The sequence below is a fragment of the Jaculus jaculus genome, chromosome 21 (genome assembly GCF_020740685.1).
Source record: "Jaculus jaculus isolate mJacJac1 chromosome 21, mJacJac1.mat.Y.cur, whole genome shotgun sequence".
Classification (NCBI taxonomy): Eukaryota; Metazoa; Chordata; class Mammalia; order Rodentia; family Dipodidae; genus Jaculus; species Jaculus jaculus.
The window spans coordinates 6,318,288-6,345,287 of NC_059122.1; the positions used below are offsets into that span (position 1 = coordinate 6,318,288).

Consider the following 27,000-nt stretch of genomic DNA (forward strand, 5'->3'; position numbering starts at 1 on the left):
GCTAAGGCATTTTCCAGTGAAGACTAACGACCCCAGGTCAATTCCCCAGAACCCATGTAAGCCAGATGTACATGGTGGACACACATCTGGAGTTCATTTGCGGTGGCTAGAGGCCCTGGCGTGCCCATTCTCTTTCTCTCTCTCTCTGTAATAAATAAATAAATAAAAATGAAAGCCAGGTGTGGTGGCACATGCCTTTCATCCCCAGCACTCGCGAGACAAAGGTAGGAGGATCATGATGAGTTCAAGGCCACCCTGAGACTCCGTAGTGAATTCCAGGTCAACTCTGAGCTAGAGCGAGACCCTACCTCGGAAAATAAATAAATAAACAAAAATGAAATATATTTTTAACAATCTCCATTCTTGGGCTTGGTAAAGGTTCAGTGGCTAATCCACATAAACCCGATGCAGAGGGCCTCGTACATGCTTCAAATCCAGGGCACCATGGAAGGCAAGAGCAAGGTGAACCCAAAGCTTGCAGGCAGCAACTCTGATGTTTCTGTGCAGCCCGGCAGTTTGTTTACAGAGGCAAGAGAGCCCGTGTCAGAACAGGTGGTGCAGAACACCTGGATGATGTTCTCTGACCTTCACAAGTGCGTCGTCCCACGAGTACACACGCGTGCATGCCTCTTCAAGCTCCAATTTTTTTTTGAGGTAGGGTCTCACTCTAGCCCAGGCTCACCTGGAACTCACTATGTAGTCTCAGGGTGGCCTCGAACTCACGGCGATCCTCCTACCTCTGCCTCCCTGGTGCTGGGATTAAAGGCGTGCGCCACCACGCCCGGCTTTTAAATTTTTATTTATTTATTTATTTGAGAGCGACAGACACAGAGAAAAAGACAGATAGAGGGAGAGAGAGGGAATGGGCGCGCCAGGGCTTCCAGCCTCTGCAAACGAACTCCAGACGCGTGCGCCCCCTTGTGCATCTGGCTAACGTGGGACCTGGGGAACCGAGCCTCGAACTGGGGTCCTTAGGCTTCACAGGCAAGTGCTTAACCGCTAAGCCATCTCTCCAGCCCACGCCCGGCTTTTAAAAAATCGTTTACATTCGTTGCTTATTGACTGGTAAAAGCTGTATTTTTTTTTTTTTCTCTTGATTTCGATGAGATTCATAAATCCGTTTTTCTGCCTGCCTCAGTTTGAAGTGACCAATCCAGGGCCACAGAGTGGGGCTAGAGCTGGAGAAGCAGGGAGACCCCAGAATTCCTTCCCAGCTGGCCGACAGCATTGTGCCCTGGATTGCAGCCATATGTGCCTTTTATTTTACTGGCCCTTCTCATGGCCTCTGCCATCTGCTCAAACTTAACCTCTTTTAAATCAGAATTCAGTGCTTTCTTTTATACCTTAAGTGGAGTTTCTCCCGCTCTTTCTATTTTTGTCAGTTTCCTTAGCATTTTGCTCTCATGTTAAACTCTTTGTCCAGCAGGAAATTGAAGACATGGGAACTGAGGCTCAGATGAGAACTTTCGATTGCAAATACATATTTGGGGCTGGAGGGATGGCTTAGCAGTTTAAGGCGGTTGCCTGCAAAGCCAAAGGACCCAGGTTCGATTCCCCAGGACCCACGTAAGCCAGATGCACAAGGGGGCGCACGCATCTGGAGTTCGCTTGCAGCGGCCCGAGGCCCTGGCGCATCCATTCTCTCTCTCTCTCCCTCTTTCTCTCTGTCAAATAAAATAAATAAAAATTTAAGCAAATAGTTTAAGAAATAAAATGATGGGCCGGAGAGAGGGCTTAGCGGTTAAGGTGCTTGCCTGTAAAGCCAAAGGACCCTGTTTCAATTCCCCAGGACCCGTGTTAGCCAGATGCACAAGAGGGTGCATGCGTCTGGAGTTCATTTGCACTCTCTGGAGGTCCTGGCGCACCCATTCTCTCTCTCTCTCTCCCTTTCTCTCTGTCAAATAAAAATAAATAGTTAAAAAAATTAAAATTACTTAAGTTAATGAATTCTCCCAGTAAAAGATAAAATAAATAAGTAGTTAAAAAAATAAAATTTCTTAGCCGGGCGTGGTGGCACACGCCTTTAATCCCAGCACTCGGGAGGCAGAGGTAGGAGGATTGCCATGAGTTCGAGGCCACCCTGAGATGACAGAGTTAATTCCAGGTTAGCCTGGACCAGAGTGAGACCCTACCTCGAAAAAAACCAAAAAATAAAAAATAAAAAAAAATAAATAAATAAAATTTCTTAAGTGAATGAATTCTCCCAGTAAAAGGAAAGAATAAGGGGCCTGCAAGGTCAAGGCCTGGAGGAAGTCCTTGGTGAGGGGTGTGGGAAGAGGAGCCGTCAGCAGCCAGTGGGAGACCGAGAGAGGGAGGGAGTGCCGTGCAGTGGTTAGGGTCGACAGAGGTAGGGCTGTGCAGCGGTTAGGGTCGAGAGAGGTAGGGCTGTGCAGTGGTTAGGGTTGAGAGGCAAGGAGGTGCAGTGGTTAGGGTTGAGAGGGGCAGGGCTGTGCAGTGGTTAGGGTTGAGAGAGGTAGGGCTGTGCAGTGGTTAGGGTTGAGAGAGGTAGGGCTGTGCAGTGGTTAGGGTTGAGAGGCAGGGCGGTGCAGCAGTTAGGGTTGAGAGAGGAAGGACGGTGCAGGGAGCCGCGGGCCTGGGAGGAGAGGTCTTCAGAGGCCAAGGCAGTGAGTGTCCCAAGGTTCTCAGGTGCCCAGGGAAGCTGAGAGCCAGCTGGGGGGAAAAAAAAGTCTTTGGGCTTTCCGATCATGGAGCTTCTGTGAGTAGATCCTTTATCATAGAGAAGGCCAGAGAGCAGGGGACACTCAAGCAGACAGCTGAGGTGCCAGGGTTACACCTGGTGAGCGGGCCTGCGCCCCTGGGCAGCGCTGCCCACGGGGAAGGCTTATGCCAGTCATACTGACCGGGTGGCAGGGATGCCTTCCTTTGACACGGTCATGGTTGGCAAAGTGGTCCGCCGCTCACCTCGATGATAAAAACGCCGTTGACGTGGGGGCCACCCAGCCGACCCCTCTGCGACCATTCCATGGAGCCGTGGTAATTATGGTCTCTGTTTTGCAAATGGGAAAATTGGAGCTTGAAGAGGCCTGAAGAGTTTAAAGCAACTGAGCGCAAGCCAGACAGTGACAGTATTAATGTGGTTCATGAAGCGTCCCGCCACCTCTTGAGACCTGAGAAAACATGGAAAGCTAAATAGCGGGTGTTACTGGGGCCACATTCTATTCTGGATGTTTGGGGTGGGGGCAGTACAGTACTTTTTGTAAAAGATACCAATATTCCTTGGCCTGTGGTCCCCTTTCTCCCCATTTAAAATTTGAGAGTCAGTCTCCACTTTTTATTTTTTGTTCTACTTTAATAGACTGACGTGATTAGATTGGAACCAACTTGGAAAACTGAAGCTAATCTCATCTCATCCTTAAACCTTTTATTTATTTATTTTTAATTTTATTTATTTGAAAGAGAAGGAGGGGGAGAAAGGGAGAGAGGGAATGGGCTCACCAGGGCCTTCAGCCGCTGCGAACGAACTGCAGACACGTGCACCATCTTGTGCGCCTGGCTGACGTAGGTCCTGGGGAATTGAACCCAGGTCCTTTGACTTTGCAGGCAAGTGCCTTAGCTGCTAAGCCTTCTCTCTGGCCCTCTTTCTCTTTTGTTTTTGTTTTTGCTTTTTTTGAGGTAGAGTTTCATTCTAGCCCAGGCTGACCTGGAATTCACTGTGGGTTCTCAGGGTGGCCTCGAACTCACGATGATCCTCCTACCTCTGCCTCCCGAGTGCTGGGATTAAAGGCGTGCGCCACCGCGCCTGACCTCTTGTGCTAGGTCCTGTCTCCTTGAGACAGGGCACAGAATAAACTTTGCCTTTTCTGAGGTGTTCCCTGGCCACTGAATTGTTTTTTGTTTTGTCCTTTTGGGGCCTCCCTGAAGTCCCGCTTCAGTGTCTTTGATAACAGAGTTATCTTGGTGTTAGGTGTTTAGTTATTGTGGTGGTTTGAATACAAATATTTGGGGGCTGGAGAGATGGCTTAGCGGTTAAGCGCTTGCCTGTGAAGCCTAAGGACCCCGGTTCGAGGCTCGATTCCCCAGGACCCTCATTCGCCAGATGCACAAGGGGGCGCACGCGTCTGGAGTTCGTTTGCAGTGGCTGGAAGCCCTGGCGCGCCCATTCTCTCTCTCTCTCCTTGTCTCTTTCTCTCTCTGTCTGTTCCTCTCAAATAAATAAATAAAAATAAACAAAAAATTTTTTAAAAATGAATACAGTTATATGTCGTGCCCCGCCCCTCCCTCCCCGTAACCTCGGGAATTAAGCATCTTAAAGTCTCCAGCAGGCTCCTGCCTGCTGAGGTTTTTTTCCCCGGGGGTGGATCTTGAGTCAATGCCCACTAGGTGTGCAGAGAGCTGGTTTAAGCTCTGGCTGCTCGCCCTTGCTGTTGTTAGCATCTCTCTCTCTCTCTCTCTCTCTCTCTCTCTCTCTCTGTTGTGGATATGTGAAGTGAGCCAGCTTCCTATTGGAATCTGCAAGCCCAAAATTAAGCCCTCCCTCCCATAAACTGCTTCTGGTAAAGAGCAACAAGGAGGCAACTCCAACAATGGTCTCCCTTGTGCTTAGCCTGCAGTTCCCTAGTGCAGGGCTGGGCCCTGTGTAGTGTATAGTGTTCCCCCCTCTCTCTCTGTCTCTCTCTCTCTCTCTCTCTCTCTCTCTCCTCTCTCTCTCTCTGTGTTTCTCTCCTTCCCACCCCCTCTATCCCCAGCACAGGGCCCGAGACACCTAGTACCTATTTCATAATGCCTGCTACATGAGCAAAAGACTGCTTCCCGGCTGGAATTCGTCTTAACAATGCACTGGGACATAGAAACCCCTTTACCTTAAACCCAGGGGACCCGGCCCAGGCCGTAAGACTAGCCAGGACACCGCCCACGTCCAAAACGTAAACTTCATGGAGCAAATAATGACTTCTTTGCAGATCATTAACTTCCTTGATGTAGCTACTGACCAACTTGTAACCTTGGGGAAAACCTTGGGGAGCCTGGAATGGGAAGGAGGTAGGACTATTTGATCACCAGAGGCCGTTATTTATTTGTTTATCTACTTATTAAGAGAGGGAGAAAGAGAGAGAGTGTGAGAATGGGCACGCCAGGGCCTCCAGCCACTGAAAACGAACTCTGGGTGCATGCGCCACCACATGCAGCTGGCTTACATGAAACCTGCAGAATCGAGCCTGGGTCCTTAGGCTTCACAGGTAAGTGCCTTAATGCTAAGACATCTCTCCAGCCCTTTCATTTTCAATTAAAAAAAAAAATATTTTGTTTCTATTTATTTATTTATTTTTGGGTTTTTGAGGTAGGTTTTCACTCTAGCCCAGGCTGACCTGGAATTCACTACGGAGTCTCAGGGTGGCCTCGAACTCATGGCGATCCTCCTACCTCTGCCTCCCGAATGCTGGGACGAAAGGCGTGAGCCACGACGCCCTCTTTCTATTTATTTATTTGAAAGAAGCAGAGAGATAGAGGGAGAATAGGCACATCAGGGTCTTGCTGGGGGAAATGCATGCTAGATACACATATCACCCGGTGCGTCTGGCCTACGTGGGACCTAGAGAATCGAACCTGGGTCCACAGGCTTCGCAGGCAAATGACTTAACCACCAAGCCATCTCTCCAGCCCACCCTGCCTCTTAAGTTACTTAGCCTCTCGGTACCACTGGGTCCACTTTACCTGTAAGGCGGAATATAGCGTCTTGCAGGTAACGCGGGGTTGTCCTAAGGTCACACTAGTCAGCGGCTTTTCCCTCACTGCGCCGTTACCTGAGAACCACCTCCAACGAGGCAAGGTGTGACTTTGGCCGTGGCTTCAGGAGTTTTAGTCCAGGTCCCTTGGCTTCTTTGTCCCTGGGCCATGGCCAAGCAGAGCAAGGGAACATGGTGGAGCAAAGCCACTCACCTTGTGTGCACTGGAACCAGACAGACAAAGAGGAACAAATGGGGGTGTCCAAGGGGTCTCCGTTTCCCACCTAAGCCCCACCTTCTAAAGTTTGTATCGCTCCCCAGCAGTGTCGTGAGCTGGGACTCGAGTCTTTAGCCCATGAGCCATGGGGGACATCGAAGGGCACAGCACAGTAAGCTGACTTAGTAATGGTACCATAAAGTCCCTTTGTGATCTCGCGAGCAAGGCCATTTTGTGTCTGGAGGAGCACATTGTAAGGAGTCCTACCCTTCCTTTGGCTCTTACATTCTTTCCACCACCTCTTCCGCAATGGATCCTGAGCCTTGGAAGGTGTGATAGAGATATTTCAGTGCTGAGCACTCCTCTGTCACTTCTCAGCACCATGGTGCCTTCTGAGTCATCCCAAGGTCACTGCCATCTGAAAAGAGAAGGTTCTCTACCAAAAGTGAGAGTAGCATTAATATAAGGGTATGAACATTAAGGTAAGTGCTTACTGGGCAGTTTGATGAGCATAGTATATACATTTAGTCAGACAGCAGCAGACGTTACACCCCTAGGGCTCATGACTACCCCTGTTGTAGGTTTTCAGTATCAGGGATGTATTCCCTCCCATGGAGCGGGCCTCCAGTCCAACTAGAGGGCAGTTGGTTTCCACCATGACAGACGTGCCGCTATTGTACCTGTTGGCTCATTTGGCCTGACTGGCCAAATATAAGGCTTGCAGTGTCCACTGTTGAGTATCTTCACTGGTGATTTCTCTCTCTCCCATTGAACTGCATGCAGAATGGCTTCTTCCAGCTTTCTGTCAGCTGGTTTACATGGAGGAGGTTTTCAGCTCAGTTCCAGCAGGATTTCTCAGTGGCCTTGCAGCCCAAGTATGTGGAATCTTCAGCAATAGGGTCTTACCATCTATTCCTGGTGAGAAACCAAGTTGTTAATAATTTTACTGGGGCTGGAGAGACAGCTTAGTGGTTAAGGCGCTTGCCTACAAAGTCAAAGGACCTTGGTTCGATTCCCTAGGAGCCACGTAAGGCAGATGCACAAGGGGTGCATGCATCTGGAGTTTGTTTGCAGTGGCTTAGGCCCTGGTGTACCCGTTTTCTCTCTCTCAGCCTCTTTCCCGCTCTCAAATAAATAAATAAAAATATTTTTAAAAATTAAATATATAGGGCTGGAGAGAGGGCTTAGCTGTTAAGGCACTTGCCTGCGAAGCCTAAGAACCCATGTCCGCGTCTCCAGGTCCCACACAGCTGGACTCAGTGACGCAAGTGCATAATGTTGCACATCCACCACCAGGGGGCGCATGTGTCTGGCGTTTGCCCATTCTATCTCTCTCACTGCCTAGTTCTCTTTCCTTTTTTTTTTTCTAATTTTGGGTTTTTCGAGATAGGGTCTCACTCTAGTCCAGGCTAACCTGGAACTCACTATATAGACTCAGGGTGGCATCGAACTCACAGTGATCCACCTACCTCTGCCTCCCGAGTGCTGAGAAAAGGCGTGTGCCTCCACGCCTGGTCCTCTTTCTGTCTCTCACTCAAAATAAGCTAATAAAAATTTTTTCAATTGTAAATTAAGATTTTCTTCTCAGCGTATAAACAAATGTGGTGCTTATATGTATACACACATGTCATTTTGAAAATAAATATTGGCTCACATTGAACATACTCTGTCCCCACCTGCTTTTCTCACTTACCTGAATGCAGTGATCTTTTTTCTTTTTCTTTTTCTTTTTCTTTTCTTTTCTTTTTTCTTTTTCTTTTTCTTTTTTTTTTTTTGCATGTTTTGGTAAGTAGAAACCATTCCAGAATCAACAAACTCTGTGTGCTCATGTGTCCCGGACTGGTTGAACTTGTCATGTAGCCAGAGATGACTTTGAACTTCTGATCTACCTGCCTCTACCGTGTGAGTCCTAGGATTACAGGGCAGAGTAAGGAAGAGAGAATACGGATGCGCCACTGCAAACAAACTCCAGATACATGTGCACCTGGCTTACACGGGTTCTGGGGAGTTGAACCTGGCTTGTTAACATTTGCAGGCAAGTGCCTTAACTGCTAAGCCATCACTCCAGCCCAGTGCTGGCATTTGAACCCATGCCTCTGACAACAGAGTCACATCCCCGTCCCAGTGGTTGCTGTTTAAATGGACCATAAATTGAGCCCTTAATGATGAGTTCATAGTACCCTAGCTTTGCACTGCCTCAAACAATACTAAGATGAATACTTTTCATTGTGATTTTTCGAGGCAGGGTTTCACACTAGCCCAGGCTGACCTGGAACTCACTATGGAGTCTCAGGCTGGCCTCGAACTCACGGCGATCCTCCTACCTCTGCCTCCCGAGTGCTGGGATCAAAGGCGTGCACCACCACGCCTGGCCTAAGGTGAATACTTTTATTCATATTGTAAGTAAATATAGACTAAATTTCATCGTGACTGTTCATTTCCGTGCCCTCAGCACCAGGCATAAGAACGTGCTCAGGAACAGTGGTACAACACCTTAAAGGCAGATCTTGAAGTCCTCCCATATCTCTTGTATCTCTGTATTCTTTTTTTATTTTTTATTTTTATTTTTTTGTTCATTTCTATTTATTTACTTGAGAGTGACAGAGAGAGAAAGAGGCAGATAGAGAGAGAGAGAGAATGGGTGCGCCAGGGCTTCCAACCTCTGCACACGAACTCCAGACACGTGCGCCCCCTTGTGCATCTGGCTAACGTGGGACCTGGGGAACCGAGCCTCGAACCGGGGTCCTTAGGCTTCGCAGGCAAGCGCTTAACCGCTAAGCCATCTCTCCAGCCCATGTATCTCCGCATTCTTATCTGTTTATGTTGGTGCCAGGGGTTTAAGCTGTGGTCTTGATTACGTTAAGCACACACTCTCTACCACCTAATTATACCCTCAGCCTCTGTCTTTGTGGTCAACAGCACAAGACGACAGTAGTCTGAAGGGTGAATAATCTCAAGGCTATGGAGAACTCCACCCAGAAGAGAAAGAACCTAGTGGTGACTTTACTTTTAAGGATGCCATGCCTGACCCCCATCTGCACAGATTCTGAGAATTGAACTCAGGTTCTCCTATCTACAGGACAGGCACTTTCCCAACGGAGCTCTCTCTCCAGCCCTTCTCTTTGATTTGCTTTATTATTATTCGTCCATTTGAGAGAGAAACGGGGGGGGGGGGGGGAGAGAGAGTGGGCGCCAGTGCAGATGTACTCAAGACACAACGCACCACCATGTGCGTCTGGTTATGCCAGTCCTGGGGAGTTGAACCTGGGTCCTTAGCTTTTACAGGCAAGCGCCTTAACCACTAAGCCATCTGTCCAGCCCCCCAAAAACCTTTTTTTTTTTTTTTTAAGTCCTCACAAGTAGGTCAGGTGTTTTCTGCCAGCAATGCGAGCCTGACGGAAACACTTGAGCGAGACTTCGTGGAGGGACGGTGACAGTCTTCAAGGGAGCCAGATGGAGAGAGAATCCAAGACAGAGTGTTCGCCGGGATGTGTATCAAAAGGACAGGGGAAAAAATAAAAAGATTCAAGCATTTTAGCAACTTCAACAAGCTGGGGAATAGGAAATAGGATGCCTGAGGGATAGTGCGGAAATGGAATTCAGGAGTGAGGAGGAGGAGAGCAGCTGGTGAAAAATCGAGTGAAAGACTCTGGCCGTAGGACTGAAGGATTTAAGTGGAGGAGTAAAATGGTCAAATTTATGTTAAAAGGGAAGATACCTTTTTTTTAAAAAAAAGCATTAATTTTTTTGTTTATTTTTATTTATTTATTTGAGAGCAACAGACAGAGAGAGAATGGGCGCACCAGGGCCTCCAGCCAGTACAAAAGGATGCACCACCTTGTGCATCTGGCTCACGTGGGTCCTGGGGAACCGAGCCTCGAACCGGGGTCCTTAGGCTTCACAGGCAAGCGCTTAACCACTAAGCTATCTCTCCACCCCCCCCTTTTTTTTCTTTCTTTCTTTTTTGTTTTTAATTTTTTTTCAAGGTAGGGTCTTACTCTAGCCCAGGCTAACCTGGAATTCACTCTGTAGTCTCAGGGTGGCCTTGAACTCACAATGATCCTCCTACCTCTGCCTCCCAAGTGCTGAGATTAAAGGCGTGCGCCACTATGACCGGTGGGAAAGTATCTTTGAAAGTAAAACTTCTAGATAAGAAGTGTAGAGGAGAGATGGGGTCTCACAGCTGGGTAGGGGTAACACACACAGTGCTTGTGTGTAGACATTCTCGGTTTATATATTTACTTATTTTGATTTTTTTTTTAAGAAGGAAAGGGGGCTGGAGAGATGGCTTAGCGGTTAAGCGCTTGCCTGTGAAGCCTAAGGACCCCAGTTCGAGGCTCGATTCCCCAGGACCCACGTTAGCCAGATACACAATGGGGCGCACGCGTCTGGAGTTCCTTTGCAGTGGCTGGAAGCCCTGGCGCGCCCATTCTCTCTCTCTTTCTCGCGCGCTCTCAAATAAATAAACAAACAATTTTTTTAAAAAAAGAAGGAAATGGGCTGGAGAGATGGTTTAGCATTTAAGCGCTTGCTTGTGAAGCCTAAGGACCCCGGTTCGAGGCTCGATTCCCCAGGTCCCACGTTAGCCAGATGCACAAGGGGGCGCATGCGTCTGGAGTTCGTCTGCAGTGGCTGGAGGCCCTGGCATGCCCATTCTCTCCCTCTCTCTCTCTCTCTCTCTCTCTCTCTCTGCCTCTTTCTCTGTCTGTCGCTCTCAAATAAATAAATAAAAATAAACCAAACAAAATTTTAAAAAAAGGAAAGGCTTTTTATGTATCTTATTTGTTTATTTATTTGAGAAAGAGGGAGGGAGGGAGAGAGAGAATGTGCATTCCAAAATCTCCAGCCATTACAAACCAACTCCAGACGCATTGTCACCTTGTGCATCTGGCTTACATGTGCCCTGAGGAATCAAATCTTGGTCATTTGGTGTGGTGGTTTGATTCAGGCGTCTCTCATAAACTTCGGTGTTCTGAATGCTAGGTTCCCACCTGATGGAGATTTGAGAAATAATACCTCCTGGAGGCAGTGTGTTCTTGGGGGCGGGCTTATGGGTGTCATAGCCATTGTCCCTTTGCCAGTGTTTGGCACACTCTCCTATTGCTATTGTCCACCTTATGTTGGCCAGGGGGTGATGTCCACTCTCTGCTCATGCCGTTGGTTTCCCCTGCCAGCATGGAAGCTGGCCCCTGGAATCTATAAACCAAAATAACCCCTTTTTTCCCCCACAAGCTGCTCTTGTTCGGGTGATTTCTGCCTGCAGTGCGAACCTGACTGCGACATTTGGTTCTGCAGGCAAGCACCTTAACTACTAATCCCAGACATCAATTTTCTCTTTTCTTTTTTTGTTTTTCGAGGTAGGGTCTCACTCTGGCCCAGGCTGACCTGGAATTCACTCTGTAGTCTCAGGGTGGCCTCGAACTCACGGCGATCCTCCTACCTCTGCCTCCCGAGTGCTGGGATTAAAGGCGTGCGCCACCACGCCCAGGTTCAATTTTTTTTTCGTTATTTTGAGACTTATCATTCTAGTCCAGGCTGGCCTTGGACTTGCTGTGTAGTCAAAAATGGCTTAGACTGCTCAGTAGTCCTGCTCTAATCCCAAGAGCTGGGACGAGAGGTGTGGTCCATCATGCCTGATGCTTATTTGTCTAGATAATAAGCTCATGTAAATACTTTGTCTCCTTTTGTGAAAAAGCTCAAATTTACCTATAAACTATAACAAACTCTTTTAAATAAATAAACAAATATATGTGTGTGTGTGTGTGTGTGTGTGTGTGTGTGTATGTGTGTGTATGTATGTATGTATGTATGTATGTATGTATATGTTTAGCCAGGTGTAGGGCCGCACGCCTCTAATCCCAGAATTTGGGAGGCAGATGTAGGAGGATCACTGTATATTTTATTTGTATTTATCTGAGAGACCGTGAAAGAGGCAAATAGAAAGAGAGAGAGAGATAATGGGTACGCCAGGGCCTCTAGCCACTGCAGACAAACTCCAGACACATGTGCCGCCGTAACGTGGGTACTGGGGAATCGAACCTCCTCCTCTGTAACGCTCCTCACTCGCCTTGTACTGGACAAGCCCATATACTGGTTGGCTGCCTTTGGACCGCAACAGTGTCTTCAATCTTTTGTCATTTATGAATTAAATAAAGAATGTTCCTGGGCTGGGGAAATGGCTTAGCGGCTAAGGTGTTTGCTTGTGAAGCCTAAGGACCCAGGTTTGACTCACCAGAACCCACGTAAGCCAGATGCACAAGGGAGTGCATGCATCTGGAGTTCCTTTTCAGTGGCTGGATGCCCTGGTGTGCCCATTCTCTCTCTCCATTTGCCTCTTTCTCTCTCTCATATAAATAATAACACTTTTTTTTAAAAAAAACATTGTTTCTTTATGCTGATGTGGTGCACACACTTTTAATTTCGTTGGGAGGCTGAGGTAATAGGATTGCCATGAGTTCAAGGTTAGCCTAGGCTACAGAGTGAATGCCAGATCACCTTGGGCTAGAATGAAATCCTGCCTCACAAAAAAATAAAAAAAAATAATGTTCTTCTAATAACTAAGGCTGTTTAAGTTGTCTTAAAATAAAATAAGTACCAAAAAAGGGCTGGAAAGATGGCGTTTGCCTGTGCAGCCTAAGGATCCAGGTTTGATTCCCAGGTACTCTTGTAAGCCAGATGCACAAGGTGGCGTATGTGTCTGGAGTTCATTTGCAGTGATTAGAGGCCCTGACATGTCCATTCTCTCTCTCTCTCTCTCTTTGTCTCTCTCTCAAATTAATAAATTACATTCAAAATAGTTTTTTTTTTTTAAGAGTAAAAATAACCAGGTGTGGTGGCGCATACCTTTAATCCCAGCACTCAGGAGGCAGAGGTAGGAGGATCACCATGAGTTTGAGGCCAGACCGAGACTGCATAGTCAATTCTAGGCCAGCTTGGGCTAGAGAGTGAGACCTTACCTCGAAAAACAAACAAAAATAATAACAATAATAATAATTCTTTTAAAAAATATTTTAGCCAGGAGTGGTGATATACGCCTTTAGCCCCAGCACTCGGGAGGCAGAGGTAGCAGGATCACCATGAGTTCGAGGCCACCCTGAGACTCCATAGTGAATTCCAGGTTAGCCTGGGCTAGAGTGAAACCCTACCTTGAAAAACCAAAAATAAATAAAATTCTTTAAAAAAATATTTTAGCCAGGCATGGTGTCATACACCTTTAATCCCAGCACTCGGGAGGCAGAGGTAGGAGGATCACCATGAGATCGAGGCCACCCTGAGACTCCATAATGAATTCCAGGTCAGCCTGGGCTAGAGTGAGACCCTACCTCGAAAAAAAATATATTTATGAGAAAGACTGGGCACGCCAGGGCTTTCAGCCACTGCAAAAACGAACTCCAGATGCATGCGCCCCCTTGCGTGCTCCTGGCTTACGTGGGTTCTGGGGAATTGAACTTGGGACCTTAGGCCTCGTAGGTGAGTACCTTAGCCGCTAAGCCATTTCTCCAGCCCACTTGTTCTTTTCAAGTAGATCAGTGTGCTCCCGGGTTTGGCTTCCTGCACTGGCAGTCCTGGTTCTCTCCCAGAGTTTGTCTTCGCGTGCCTTTGTGAGACAGGCCCCCCTTGCGCAGAAGTCCCTGCCTCTTCGGGTACCGGAGTGACTGTCAGAACCGTCCAGCAGTCCCTGTCACTCTGCGCTTCTCAGCAGACGCAACAGCCTTCCATGTGGCTTCTCTCCTGTCACAGGTCACACGGTGAACAAGTTGCGCAAACACCCGGATTCAGGGGTGGCTGGTCTTGCCGACCAGGTTTACACCGAGTGGAAAACTTTCATCGAGAAACATCTGGATAGACCTTCCATTGAAGTCCGAAGTGATCCAAAAACTGAGTCATTCCGAAAAAATGCCCGGAGGTTGCTGTCAGAAGCCTTGGAGTTAAAGGTAAGGGCCCTACGTGGAATGTGATTATTCTCTTATTTAAAAATGAGCCAGGGGCGGGGAGGGGCTGGAGAGATGGCTTAGCCGTTAAGGCTCTTGCCGGCAAAGCCAGAGGATCACAGTTCGACTCTCCAGGACCTCTGTAAACCAGATGCACAAGGGGGCACACGTGTCTGGAGTTTGTTTGTAGTGGCTGGAGGCCCTGGCATAGCCATTCTCTCTCTCCCTCTCTTTCTCTCAAATAAGTAAATAAATAGAGTATGTATTAAAAATGAGCCTTGGGCTGGAGAGATGGCTTAGCAGTTAAGGCGCTTGCCTGCTAGCCTCAGGATCCAGGTTCGATTCTCTAGGTCCCACGTAAGCCAGATGCACAAGGTGGTGCATGCATCTGGAGTCCATTGGCGGTGGCTCGAGGTTCTGGCATGCCCATTCTCTCTCTCTGTCTCTAATACGTAAATAAATAAAATGAGCCTCGTTGGAGCTGGAGAGATGACTCAGCTGTTAAGGCACTGGCCTGCAAACCCTAACAACCTGGGTTCGATTCCCCAGTACCTATGAAAAACCACGCACAAAGTGGCACATGTATCTGGAGTTCGTTTGCAGTGCCTAGAGGACCTGGTGCGCCAATATTCTCTCTCTTTCTCTCTCTCCCCCTCCTTGCAAATAAATGTTTAAAGTGGGGGTGGGAAGCTGGAGAGGTGGCTTAGCAGTTAAGTGCTTGCCTGTGAAGCCTAAAGACCCCAGTTCAAGGCTTGATTCCCCAGGACCCACGTTAGCCAGATGCACAAGGGGGCGCATGTATTTGGAGTTTGTTTGCAGTGGCTGGAGGCCCTGATGCGCCCATTTTCTCTCTCTCTCTCTCTCTCTCCCTCTTTCTCTGTATGTTGCTATCAAATAAATAAATAAAAATAAACAAAAAATTTTAAAAGGGGGGTGCTGAAGAGATGGCTTAGCAGTTAAGGCATTTTCCTGTAAAGCCAAAGGACCCAGGTTTGACTCCCCAGGACCCATGGAAACCAGATGCACAAGGGGGCGCACGCATCTGGAGTTCGTTTGCAGTGGCTGGAGGCCCTGGTGCGCCCATTCGCTCTCTCTCTGTCTATGCCTCTCTCTCTCTCTCAAATAAATTAAATTAAAAAGAGCCTCTTGTTTCCATGATGAGCTTTCACAATCTTAATGCTGTGGCATTGTTCTAAAAGGTCTTTTCATTTAAGGGTTTTGGATTCATAGGCATTTGAGGACGCCGTGCCATGGTTCAGGCTATGGAGCTGCCAAAATGTAGGTTGAAACCAGGCTCCCACAGACCTAGATGTCACACCACAGGCAAATGCCTCTGCATTTCTGAGATGTCCATCCGTAAAAGGAGAATTGTAATCCTATCACCTAACTTATTGCTAAAATTAAATGAATATACATTACAAAAGGACATATATACATTATACCAATATAGTCTGCTGACTAAAAATTATTTAATGAACGTTGGTTCCTTCCATTAACATTCTTTCCCTTTCCACTGAGTTAAAAATTTGGAGCTGGGCATGGTGGCACACACCTTTAATCCCAGCACTCGGGAGGCAGAGGGAGGATCGCTATGAGTTTGAGGCCACCCTGAGACTACATAGTGAATTCCAGGTCAGCCTGGGCCAGAGTGAGACCCTACCTTAAAAAACCAAATAATAATAATAATAATAAAATAAACTTAAAAATCAGGCTGTCGAGATGGCTTAGCAGTTAAGGCACTTGCCTACGAAGACTTAGTTCTGAAGTTCAGTTGTCTAGTCCCCACATAAGCAAGATGCACAAGGGGGCGCACGCATCTGGAGTTTGTTTGCATTGGCTAGAGGCCCTGGTGTGCCCATTCTCTCTCTCTATCTTCCTCCATCTCTCTTCATCCCTCTCCCCCGCTTCAATAAATAAAGAAAAATATTTTCTTTTTTTTTTTTGGTTTTTTTTTTGAGGTAGGGTCTCACTCTGGTCCAGGCTGACCTGGAATTAACTCTGTAGTCTCAGGGTGGCCTTGAACTCACGGCGATCCTCCTACCTCTGCCTCCCGAGTGCTGGGATTAAAGGCGTGCGCCACCACGCCCGGCTAAAAATATTTTCTAAGAAAGAATAACAGTAGAAAAAGGAACTTGGAACTGTGACTTAGTGCTAGAGTTTTGCCTGTGTTCTCAGAAGTTATAGAATAATCTTTCTCAATTACTTACCCACAAAAGATGGCAAATGGATTGGTGATATATTAGCTATGCTTTTTTTTCTCAATTTTTATTAACATTTTCCATGATTGTAAAAAATATCCCATGGTAATACCTTCCCCCCGCCCCCATCCCGCTTTCCCCTTTGAAATTCCATTCTCCATCATATTACCTCCCCATCTCAGTCATTGTACTTACATATATACAATACCAACCTATTAAGTACCCTCCTCCCTTCCTTTCTCTTCCCTTTATATCTCCTTTTTAACTTGCTGGCCTCTGCTACTGAGTTTTTTCCTTCTCACGCATAAGCCCAATCATCTGTATTAGCTACACTTTTAAAAGGAAAAAAAATGTTTTTAATTGTAAACTCTGAAAAAAAGAGAAAGATACAGAGGGAACCTGTTACCCAAACATAATCTTGTGAACACTTTGGTGCATTTCCTATTTTGGTAAATTACTGTGGCATTTTAAGGAATGTTGGGTAAGTTATGATTACCCAAGATTTATTTAGAGCAAATTATATGCCAAATGTCCCATAAGATATTTTTATTGATTATTTAAATAACTTCAGGAAGCTGACATAATTACATACATTTGTGTTACCTCTTGAGTCTTGATCAATTTCAATTAGTGTCTTTGTATATCGTATTCTATATGTCTTTATTTCTCATGTTTATTATTTTTTAATGCCTGTTTGATAGCATTGCCATGCAGTAAGTTTGCTTAACTTTTCCTAAAGGAAGCTTTAGTATGAATATTGAAGAGAGAAAAAAAAATCAGAGCGTTGTAAGCAATTTTCCAGAGTATCGATTAGCTAACAGACTTGCTATTATAAGTAAAGTTTATTTTTTCAATAATCCAAAATTACTGCTGAAACATACAGTGTGGTATATAATATGCAGTTAATGTGGTGGTAAATATCAGTTCCCTGTGGTATCTTTTTAAGTAAATGATAATAACGAAGCTATGCTTGTAAGGATTAATGAGCAGTTTGCCTGCTATATTAAACTCCATAATAATTATCCTTTTAGTTTATCCATTAATTATCCTTTAAATGGCACATCAAGTGGTAAGCACTCAAGTGTTACAGAGTGAAGTTAAAAAAGTGATACATTCGTTAGTGGTTTCCCGTGTAATTGGGGGAAAAAAATCAGATTACGCATAGCTGAATGGTTTTGTTCCCAAAGAGTAAATTTGAAAAATTAAAAGTATGCATCTTGGGCTGGAGAGATGGCTTAATGGTTAAGCACTTGCCTGTGAAGCCTAAGGACCCTGGTTCGAGGCTCGGTTCCCCAGGACCCATGTAAGCCAGATGCACAAGGGAGCGCATGCATCTGGAGTTCGTTTGCAGTGGCTGGAGACGCTGGCGCACCCATTCTCCCCCCATCTCCCTCTCTTCCTCTCTCTTTGTCTCTCAAATAAAAGTATGGCCAAGAAAGAAAAGAAAAACAATCACATCATTTTCCATGAACAGACTTTGGTGGTATTTTTATCACTTTGGTATGTCCAAATACATAAATACAGACACTTTTACATAAGGTTAACCGTAGCACCTACCATTATGAGACATTTCCATATTAGGGTAAATCAACGACCATCTAATAATTCCAGTATCTGGTCCTTGATTTTTTTTTTTTTGTTGGGCGGGGGGTTCTAGGTAGGTTCTCACTGTAGCCCAGGCCGACCTGGAATTCACTATGGAGTCTCAGGGTGGCCTCGAACTCACAGCGATCCTCCTACCTCTGCCTCCCGAATGCTGGGATGAAAGGCGTGCGCCACCACGCTCCGCTCAGTATCTGGTCCTTGATAGTAACCCATGTTGAGTGCGTTCAAATCAGACATCAGATCTCCATAAATGCATGTCACGGTGCAGCAGTAAAACTATTGGGCAAGTTATTCGCCTTTACAGCTTTTCATCTTAGCATGTGTTTTTACAAATACCAAATGTGCTCGTTCCATTCATTTTGTAGGAAGAAAAAAATAATGTTTCTGTGTTGCTTTTGTTCTATCTCCTAATAGTGAAAAACGTGTGAAGAATATAGACATGACCAAAGCTTATCTCTTTATTACCCTCCAAATTGTGCTTTCTAAGTCCGTGGACCATTTCCTTGTGATTGGAATAATGGGATCAGTGAATCAAAGCCCCATAGCTGAGAGGCCCAGGCTCCATTCCCCTTACTTTCTCTCTTCCAGCCATCATTTTTCTACCACCACCCCCTGCCCGTTAGATCTTTCCTCATACGAACGTCTCCTGCAGTGACATTCTCTTACGTCCCTTCTTCATTATCCACTCTCCTTCCTACCTCATGGCCTGTGATCGTTTTCCTGTTATGCCATTAAAAAAAAAAAAAAAAAGAAGAAGAAAGAAAGAAAATGAACCTGATTCTAAAGTGCGCCCCGTATCATTAAGAATTAGGAAACACTGGCTGATTGGCTTAGTCGGTTGTCAGACAGTGCTAATGAAGTCCAGGTCAGTGGGGACACGTTCTGATACAGGACCTGTTAGCGGGTGTGTTTTTTGTTTTTTTTTTTTTGTTCCTTTGTTTAATGGATTCTGAGCCCCCCCCCGCCCCCGACGTTGGCCAGTTCTCTTATAAATGTATCGGGTGCTTAAAAAGAAGTGTGGGAGCCGGGCGTGGTGGCGCACGCCTCTCATCCCAGCAACTTGGGAGGCAGAGGTGGGAGGCTCGCCGTGAGTTCGAGGCCACCCTGAGACTCCATAGTGAATTCCAGGTCAGCCTGGGCTAGAGTGAGAGCCTACCTCGAAAAGCCAAAAAAAAAAAAAAAAAACAACAAAAAACAAAAACAAAAAAAAAAAAAAAACAGAAGTGTGGGTGCCTATGTATAGATCCAGTCAGACTGTTAAAACAAGCCACACAAAGCATGCTTGAGGCAGCTGTTCAGTTCAGCCTATGTTTGGGAAAGATCCACAGGGCACATGAGTTGTCTTCCTGTCCTAAGAAAGCTTGCCATGTCCTGCAGTCCGAAATAGTGACTCTGGCGGTGGCTTTAGGCACGTGAGGGCAGGGAGGTGTGGGAACTTGAGGTCTCACGGAAGAGACGGCAGATGAACTTGCCTTTGTAAGAAGGGCAGGGCCTCGCCAAGTAGATAGAGAAGCATAAGTCACACCTATCTAATCTACTATGCAAATGTTACTGAAAGCTCAGGAGGGCCGGAGAGATGGCTTAGTGGTTAAGGCGCTTGCCTGCAAAGCCAAAGGACCCAGGTTCGATTCCCCAGGACCTCACGTGAGCCAGATGCACAAGGGGGTGCATGCGTCTGAAATTTGTTTGCAGTGGCTGGAGGCCCTGGCGCTCTCTATCTGTTTATCTCCCTTCCTCCCTCCCTCTCTCTGTCTGTAATAAATAAATAAAAATTAAAAAAAAAAATAAGAATGGGCGTTAGAGCAGTGGAGTGAGTGGGCCGCCCAACATTTTGCTTTGGTCACTGTGGGCTGGCGCCCCACACTGCTGGTGAACCCGTGGGGCCCTGCAAGGGAACGTAGACATGCACGCACCATTCCACACAGACACGTGGAAAGGAAGGAAGGAGAAAGAGGAATCAGGCTGGAGAGATAGCTCAGTGGTTAAAGGTGTTTGCTTGCTTGCAAAGCCTGGTGGGCAGGATTCAATTTCCCAGGACCCACAGAAAGCCAGGTGCATAAAAAAAAGAAAGAGGGCTGGAGAGATGGCTTAGCGGTTAAGCGCTTGCCTGTGAAGCCTAAGGACCCCAGTTCGAGGCTCAGTTCCCCAGGTCCCACGTTAGCCAGATGCACAAGGGGGCGCACGCGTCTGGAGTTCGTTTGCAGAGGCTGGAAGCCCTGGCGCGCCCATTCTCTCTCTCTCCCTCTATCTGTCTTTCTCTCTGTGTCTGTCGCTCTCAAATAAATAAATTAATTTAAAAAAAAAGAAAGAAAGCAGGCAAGCAAGCCGGGTGTGGTGGCACACGCCTTTAATTCCAGCACTCGGGAGCCAGAGGTAGGAGGATCACCTTGAGTTCGAGGCCACCCTGAGACTCCATAGTGAATTCCAGGTCAGCCTGGGCTAGAGTGAGAGAAGAAGAAGAAATAAAGAAATCAGTAACATTCAGGTGTCTCTTTCCAAAGTCAGTTACCTGGGAATGACCATGTGCTGAAAGGTGCTCTGGAGTCAGGGCCTGGATCAGAGTCCCAAGCGTCTGCCTCCTCCTTTGAACCTGTTCCTTATCTGCGCATAAAACGGGGGTAATGAGAGTTCTGAGTATTAAACGTGAGGCACTTGGAAAACAAAGAGAAATAGGAGCTGTTTGTCACACTGATTTATTACCCTTGGACTCCCCGTTTCCTGGTGGGCAAAGTACGGGGCCCGGTGCCCAGGCTGCTTAGCTCGGGCCAGTTTCCTGTTATAATGGCAAATATTACCACCCGGCAGGGGTTGTGAGTGAAGTCCCTGTCACAAAAGCACATGGCCCCGCTCCTTAATTGCCAGGGTGGAATTAATTTCCTCTTCCTGTTTCTCTTGCGACAGGAAGTAGGTGTCCTTAACATTCCAGTTGATTAATGGGAGGCCTCTGAGCAGGAGCCGCTCCGGGCCTCTCCTCTCGCTTTTAACCCTCATGCGAGGGCCAGGCCCTAATTTGATAATTTTTGCCGTTATTCCAGATGGATCACCTACTGGCTGAAAGCATTGAGCAGGAGACGTTTCATCTCTGCTCCCGCCTCATTAACGGGCCGTACCGGCGGACGGTGCGAGCTCTGGTCTTCACATTAAAGCACCGAGCTGAAATCCGGGAGCAGGTGAAGAGCGGGACGCTGCAGGTCGGCACGTTCGTGCAGAACCACAAAAAGTGACCCTGGCCATGCTTCTTCGCCCCCCCCCCAATCCCCCACGCCCCCCAATCCCCCCTCCCCCGTCCCGGGCCTGGAGGAAAATGGGCCTCACTTGGCCATTCAAGAAACAAAAACCAACCTGCTTTCGGAGCCGGGCACTGCTGGCACACGCCTTTGATCCGATCACTCCGGAGGAGGCCCGAGGCAGGAGGATCGCCGTGAGTTCGAGGCCACCCTGAGGCTGCCCAGGGAATTCCACGTCAGCCTGGGCTAGAGTGAGACCCTACCCCGAGAAACTTTTTTAAAAAAGAGAGAGAGAGAAGTTTTGAGTTTGGGGGTGCCATCCCTCCAGACAGGGAAACCCCCCCACCACCACCCGGGAGACAGGCCTGCAGGAGCATGCCTCATTACCCACTGTGCTCCGGCGCCGCCTTAACAGGACGCACACCGGCTGTCACGAGGAAGCGCCATACGGTTGCCATCCCCCAGCACAGAGGAAGGGTGACGGATTTCACCGTGCCTATGCCAAGGACACCCGCAAGCTCCCCCTCCAAGTCAGACGGATGAAGTGACTACTTTTATTTCGCCACCCTGCAGGCAACTGAAACTCAATTACCGCTGCTCACTCGGTTCCATCCCCCCGAGTTTAGACAGCTCCAGCCCCTCTCAGAACTCCTGGGTGTCTGTCTCTTTGCTGTCCCCCAGGGGTGAGCCTACCTGAGCCCTGCTTGACAGCCACTCCCTTATCTGAGCCTTTCAGCTCTCCCCGGCAGACCCCGCCACGGTCTCTGGAGCCCCCATGCTGAGGCTTCTAATGAGGAGCTGACCCCAAGCTTTCCCACACGCACCCCGGGCTTTATTTGAATCCTGCCTCCGCGGAAGATGCATAATGGAATCGCTCTTGCAGAGGCGCGCGGCGGCTGGCAAAAGCTCGCAGAGATTTTCGAGGGAAATACCTACGGACCAGCCTGCTCAAACGATTATGGAAATGGTACTTGCTTTTTGTAAAAAGTAATAATAAACGGAGACGTGTGCTCTAAATCAGAAAGGTGTGGTTTCCTCTCTGCACACTGGCTGGTTGAGCAGAAGACAGCTGTGGGTTTGAGGTCAGCCTGAGCTATCTAGTGTGCGCCAGGCCAGCCCAAGACTTGTGGCAAGCAAGACTTTCTCGCAAAAAAAAAAAAAAAAGGGCTGGAGAGATGGCTTAGTGGTTAAAGCGCTTGCCCATGAAGCCTAAGGAACCCGGTTCGAGGCTCCATTCCCCAGGACCCACGTTAGCCAGATGCACAAGGGGGCGCGTATGTCTGGAATTCGTTTGCAGAGGCTGGAAGCCTAGGCACGCCCATTCTCTCTCTCTGCCTCTGCCTCTTTCTATCTCTCTATGGCTTTCAAATAAACAAAAAGCAAAAAGCAAAAAAAAAAAAAAAAAAAGGAAAGGGCTGGAGAGATGGCTTCACTTCGCAGTTAAGATATTTGTCTGCAAAGCCAAAGGACCCTGGTTCAATTCCCCAGGACCCATGTAAACCAGATGCACAAGGAAACAAGGTGGCGCATGCATCTGGAGTTCGTTTGCAGTGGCTGGAGGCCCTGGTGCACCCATTCTCTCTCTCTCCCTCTATCTGCCTCTTTCTCTCTCTTTCAAATAAATAAATGAATAAAACTTTAGCCGGGCGTGGTGACGCATGCCTTTAATCCCAGCACTTGGGAGGCAAAGGTCAGAGGATCACCGTGAGTTTGAGGCCACCCTGAGAATAGAATGAATTTCAGGTCAGCCTGAGCTAGAGCGAGATCCTCCCTAGAAAAACAAAACAAAACAAAAAAGGAAAAAAAGAAGGGCTAGAGATGGCTTAGCAGTTAAGCGCTTGCCTCCAAAGCCAAAGGACCTCAGTTCGACTCCTCAGGACCCACATAAGCCAGATGCACAAAGGGACGCACGCGTCTGGAGTTCATTTGCAGTGGCTGGAGGCCCTGGCGCACCCATTCTCTCTCTACCTGCCTATTTCTGTATCTCTCTCTCTCTCAAATAAATAAATAAATGAATAAACAAAAATCCAGGAGTCGTGGGTAGTTGAGGTCTTATAGAGAAAGCAGAGGATGCAGAAAACCAGAAGCGGAGGTTTCTGGCAGATGGCTGGTGTGGCTGGATGTGTGTGGATGGGGGGGGGGGGGGTCACACGTTGGAGATAAAATAAGGGAACACAAGGAGCAGCAACAAACGAGCGTCGTGAGCCGCAGGCCGGTCAGTTTTGGGGGGAACAGCTCTGCGGAGGAGACTCCGGTCGAGCAGAGAGTGTTTATAAACAACCAGAGATGTGCTAACTTAGCAACCCGGGTAAGTTCAGAACAAATTGCTTTCTGGCTGAAAGGCTTCAGCGGTGGTAGTTGGAGAGGAAAATGATTGCAGAGATGTGCTTTGAAGATTGGGGAAGCAGATAGGTTCTTTGTGGCGGTTTTCCCCTTGACGCATGAGCAGAATCTCCACGGATGCTAATGGAGCCACCCTGGAGGCCTAGAGGAGAAGGAGGCCGAGACCTGCTCAACCCACTAGGACGCTTGTGGGCTCCGGCCCATTCAGAATGAAAGGGTTGAGCTGGAGAAGATGGTTTAGTGGTTAAGGCGCTTGCCTGCAAAGTCAAAAGGACCCAGGTTCAATTCCCTAGGACCCACGTAAGCCAGATGCACAAGGGAGAGAAAAAGTGGCGGGAGGCCCTGCCGCACCCATTCTCTCTGTGTCTCTCAAATAAATAAATTAAATATATATATATTTTTTTAATTATTTATTTATTTTTAATTTGAGAGCGACAGACACAGAGAGAAAGACAGATAGAGGGAGAGAGAGAGAATGGGCGCGCCAGGGCTTCCAGCCTCTGCAAACGAACTCCAGACGCGTGCGCCCCCTTGTGCATCTGGCTAACGTGGGACCTGGGAAACCGAGCCTCGAAACGGGGTCCTTAGGCTTCACAGGCAAGCGCTTAACCACTAAGCCATCTCTCCAGCCCAAATTAAATATAGTTTTTTTAAAAATGGGCCTTGGTCATAGTGCCTGACACTACCTACACAAGACCGTCATAAGAGGAGGGAAAGATCACGACATCAAAATAAAAGAGAGACTTATTGAGAGGGGTAGGGGATATGATGGAGAATGGAGTTTCAAAGGGGGAAGGAGGTTGGAGGGAGGGTATTACCATGGGGTATTTTTTATAATCATGGAAAGTGTTTTTAAAAATTGAGAAAAAATAAGATAAAAAAAAATGGCCCTTGGGAGCCGGGCATGGTGTCACACACCTTTAGTCCTGGCACTTGGGAGGCAGAGGTGAGGGGGATTGCCATGAGTTTGAGGCCACCCTGAGACTACAAAGTGGATTCCAGGTCAGCCTGAGCTAGAGTGAGACCCTACCTCGAACCCCCGCCAAAAAAAAAAAAAAAAAAAAAAAAAGATCTTTGGGCTGAAGAGAGGGCTCAGTAGTTAAGGGTGCTTGCTTGCAAAGCTGATGGCCTGGGTTTGATCCCTCAGTACCCACATAAAGCCAGATGCACAAAGTGGCACATGCGTCTGGTGTTCGTTTGTGGTGGCTGGAGGCTGTGGTACATCCATACTCACTCCATCTTTCTCTGCCTCTCTCTCAAATCATATAAAAATGTTGGGTCATAAAAAGAAAAACAGACATTAGGGCTGGAGCAGTTAAGGAGTTAAGGCGTTTTCCTGCAAAGCCTAAGGACCCAGGTTCGATTCCCCAGGACCCACGTAAGCCAGATGCACAAGGTGACACATGCATCTGGAGTTCATTTGCATGGCTGGAGGCCCTGGTGTGCTCATTCTCTCTCTTTAACTGCCTCTCTTTCAGAAGGTTTAAATAAAATTTTTTTAAAAAGACATTAATAGTGGAATCATGTAGGTTTATGGGAGGGGGAACGGGATGAGGGATAAAGAAGGATGATGGGAAAGAAAAATGCACATTTTAATAAAGTTTTTAATGAAAAGGAGTAAAACATAGATTGAATCTATAGTAATAGTTTTGTATGTGTTTAAAAAAAAAACAAAAACAAACAACCAGCCGGGGGTGGTGGCGCACGCCTTTAATCCCAGCACTCAGGAGGCAGAGGTAGGAGGATCGCTGTGAGTTCGAGGCCACCCTCAGACTCCCAGGTCAGCCTGGACCAGAGTGAGACCCTACCTTGGGGAAAAAAAAACAAAAACAGGTGCAAGCCCAAGGCCTCTGGTGCCAACACAGTGACTTCCAGCACCCTCTCTGCCTTGTTCCCCACTCTGTGTATCAGCAGCTTCAGCCTTCCCTGTCCCACCTTTTCAAGACTGTGCCTCTCGGGCTGGAGAGATGGCTTAGCGGTTAAGACGCTCGCCTGCAAAGCCAAAGGACCCAGGTTCGAATCCCCAGGACCCACATAAGCCAGATACACAAGAGGGCGCATGCGTCTGGAGTTCTGTTTTGCAGTGGCTGGAGGCCTTGGCGCACCCATTCTCCCTCAAATAAATAAATAAAAATATGTATTTTTTTTTTAAAAAAAGGCTGTACCTCTCTTGGAGCATGCAAGGCCGCTCTTCCCTCTGTCCCACACACACACGGCTGAAGGAACTCGGTACACCCAAGGGTCCGTGGCTCAGCCCACCTCTAGGGGGCCCACGTGATTGCAGGTGTGCAGTCAGTGCTGGGGGACAGAGAGATCGAAGTGCCCCGACAGATGGTGTGCGGCCTGGAATGGAGGGAGCTTCATTAGTCTGAGTGGCTTTGGTGGGAATGGGATTAGCGTAAGCACCGTGGGGCAAGTGGATGAGGCAAAGGTCCCTTAGTAACACTGGGATTTCACTCTCGGTCACAGCCCGAGCCTCCAGGGACTGGGGCGGCCCAGCTCTCTGGCTCAGGTGTGGCTGCAGAGACAGCATTGGTTGGAGGTGGGGGGGGGGTATGCAGGGTCCCTCTCCACTCTGACCTCCTGAGGGGGTCTCTCAACCCCTACAGCAAGCCAATGCCAGCAGCTCAACAGAGGAGCAACACTGGCCAGATTTGGAGACATGAACAACTCATGGCCCAGAGAGACGGAGTGGCTGGCCCAAAGTGACGCTGAGGTAGGTGATGTTGTTAGTATTATTATTTTTTTTTTTTTTCGAGCTAGGGCCTCCCTCACTCTAGCCCAAGGCTGACCTGGAATTCACTGTGTAGTCTCAGGGCGGCCTTGAACTCACGGCGATTCTCCTACCTCTGGGCTCCCGAGTGCTGAGATTATTATACTATTTTAAAATTATTTATTTATTTATTTTGTTTATTTGAGAGAGAGAGAAAGAGAGGCAGATAGAAAGCGTGTGCCAGGATCTTCAGCCACTGCTAACGATTTCCAGATGCATGTGCCACCTAGTACATCTGGCTTTATATGGTTATTGGGGAATTAAACGTGGATCCTTTGGCTTTGCAGGCAAATGTCTTAACTGCTAAGCCATCTCTCCAGTCTTATTATTATTTTGAATGAATGAATTTATTTTATTTTATTATTACTATTATTATTTTGGTTTTTTGAGGTAGGGTCTCACTCTGGCTCAGACTGAGCTGGAATTAACGATGTAGTCTCAGGTGGCCTTGAACTCATGGCGACCCTCCTACCTCTGCCTCCTGAGGGCTGGGATTTAAAGGCATGCACCACCACACCTGGATTTTTAAAAAATTACTTACTTATTGATTTGAGAGCAACAGGCAGAGAGAGAAAGAGGCAGATAGATAGAGAATGGGCCTCCAGCCACTGCAAACAAACTCCAGATGCATGTGCCACCTTGTGGGTCCTGGGGAATCAAGCCTCGAACCGGGGTCCTTAGGCTTCATGGGCAAGCGCTTAACCACTAAGAAATCTCTCCAGCCCTAATTTACTTATTTATTTATTTTGGTTTTTTTGAGGTAGGGTTTCACTCAAATCCAGGCTGACCTAGAATTCACTATGGAGTCTCAGGGTGGCCTCGAACTCACAGCGATCCTCCTACCTCTGCCTCCCGAGTGCTGGGATTAAAGGCGCGTACTACCACGTCCAGCAACTTTATTTATTTTTAAGAGAGAGGCAGGCAGAGAGAGAGAATGGGCGTGTGCCAGGGCTCTATCTACTGCAAACAAATTCCATACGCATGCACCACCTAGTGCGTCTGGCTTTATGTAGTTACTAGGGAAT

At 47.6% G+C, this 27,000-nt stretch overlaps 1 protein-coding gene across 1 annotated transcript in view; it reads left to right on the forward strand.

The window, feature by feature from the left end:
- The window catches only part of Tceanc2 (transcription elongation factor A N-terminal and central domain containing 2), a 40,161-nt gene extending 18,278 nt beyond the window's left edge, over window positions 1-21,883 (forward strand). Inside the window, exons 4-5 of the mRNA XM_004671333.2 lie at window positions 13,639-13,832; window positions 20,668-21,883. Of these exons, the coding sequence (XP_004671390.1) occupies window positions 13,639-13,832; window positions 20,668-20,856 (383 nt within the window). The 3' untranslated portion in view covers window positions 20,857-21,883. The remainder of the gene's footprint in view (window positions 1-13,638; window positions 13,833-20,667) is intronic.
- The last annotated feature ends 5,117 nt before the right edge of the window (window positions 21,884-27,000 follow it).